Consider the following 1,392-nt stretch of genomic DNA (forward strand, 5'->3'; position numbering starts at 1 on the left):
AAGGGCCCCCAGCCCAGGGACATCAACATGTTCTCGGCGGCCCAGGAGCGGGCGCAGGACAAGCTGCTCGGCCGCCGCATCTCCGAGGAGGATCCCTTCGGCCTCGGCGGCTACGGCGGCATCGACGCCATCACCTGCCTCAACCTCAAGTCCACCTACGAGTCCGGGGTGCTGAGGGAAGCTTCCCGGGGCTGGAAGGAGGGCAGGAGCATCTTGGAGAAGGAGTCGAGCGGGAAGCCTGTGGCTCGCAGCAAGACCATGCCCCCCCAGGTGCCCCTGCGGACGTACGGCAGCAGGAAGAACCTGGCGCCCGGCAAGAACCGCAGGATCTCCGTCGACCCGGTGAGAGGCTCCTCTTTCCCTGCCCTGGAATGGGGCTGGGCTGGAGCTGGGAGCTGGGAACCCAGCGCTGGGCTGGGAGCTGTGGGTTTGCTGCGTGCCCTTTGCTGCGGGTGGGTTTTACTCGTCCCGTCGCTGCGGCTCCTTGGATTCCTGTTTGTGCCGTGGGCAGAGGCATCTGTAGGCAGAGACATCGTCCCCAGGGATCAGTCAGACTTTTTCCAGGGGTGTGAGATCATGCAGCCACGGCCAAAACCCTCTGGGGTGGGAGAACTGGGTCTGGGAGCCAAGCAGGGCAGATCCCACCCGGGATCCCTTTGCCACCGAGTGGGTGGGATGTTCCATGTGCTGCCTCCTCTCCTCATCCTCATGCCCGGACACTGCTGGACCCCAGACCCTGCAGCCAAAGCCCAGTGCCCACTGGAGGGCACGAGCAGTGCCCAGTCCCATGGTTGGAGCTGCTCCAGGGATGCTGGTGCCAAGCTCTCCGGAGCCTGTAGGTGATTTGCAATGGGCCCATGTCCTGCCAGCTAATGAAATGTCACCAGATCCTTTGGAAAGAGATGGGAGTCTCCTCCTGAGAGCTGGGAGATCCCTTTCCTGTTGGCTCACAACATCCTTTCCAATCCCAGCTCCCTTCTTCCCTGAGCAGTGACTGGGATAACTTCCCACTGCTCCCAGAGGCGTCAGGGAATGCTGGCACTGCCACTGGCTCACCCTCGGGGCTGCCACATCCCTTGTCCCTGCTGGGCTGCCCGTGGCAGGGGCAGAGCCCCGGCTGTGGCACAGCTCATCCCACCTCCAGCAAGAGGAGGAGATAAATGACAGGAAAAGTCACCTTCCTCAGGGATCCCCCCTCCCCGCGGGGCCAGGGGCACAGCAGGGGCTCCCGAAGTCACTCCTGGCTTTCTAAGTGCCAGAACCTAATTATAAAAGAGCATTAAAATTGCCTTTAGTGGCTGCAGCGCTCCCCACCTCCCCGTGCCTCCCGGGAGCTGCTGCCTGGGTTAATTGCTCTGACAGAGGGGCCTTTGTTCGCTGCCAGAGAGCGAT

At 62.4% G+C, this 1,392-nt stretch overlaps 1 protein-coding gene across 1 annotated transcript in view; it reads left to right on the forward strand.

Annotated features, from left to right (window-relative positions):
- PIK3C2B (phosphatidylinositol-4-phosphate 3-kinase catalytic subunit type 2 beta) overlaps positions 1 to 1,392 on the forward strand; it is a 33,680-nt gene that overhangs the window by 10,648 nt on the left and 21,640 nt on the right. Inside the window, exon 2 of the mRNA XM_029962497.1 lies at positions 4 to 342. Within this exon, the coding sequence (XP_029818357.1) occupies positions 4 to 342 (339 nt within the window). The remainder of the gene's footprint in view (positions 1 to 3; positions 343 to 1,392) is intronic.

The sequence above is a fragment of the Manacus vitellinus genome, unplaced genomic scaffold, assembly GCF_001715985.3.
Source record: "Manacus vitellinus isolate BGI_N305 unplaced genomic scaffold, ASM171598v3 scaffold_47_pilon, whole genome shotgun sequence".
Lineage (NCBI taxonomy): Eukaryota > Metazoa > Chordata > Aves > Passeriformes > Pipridae > Manacus > Manacus vitellinus.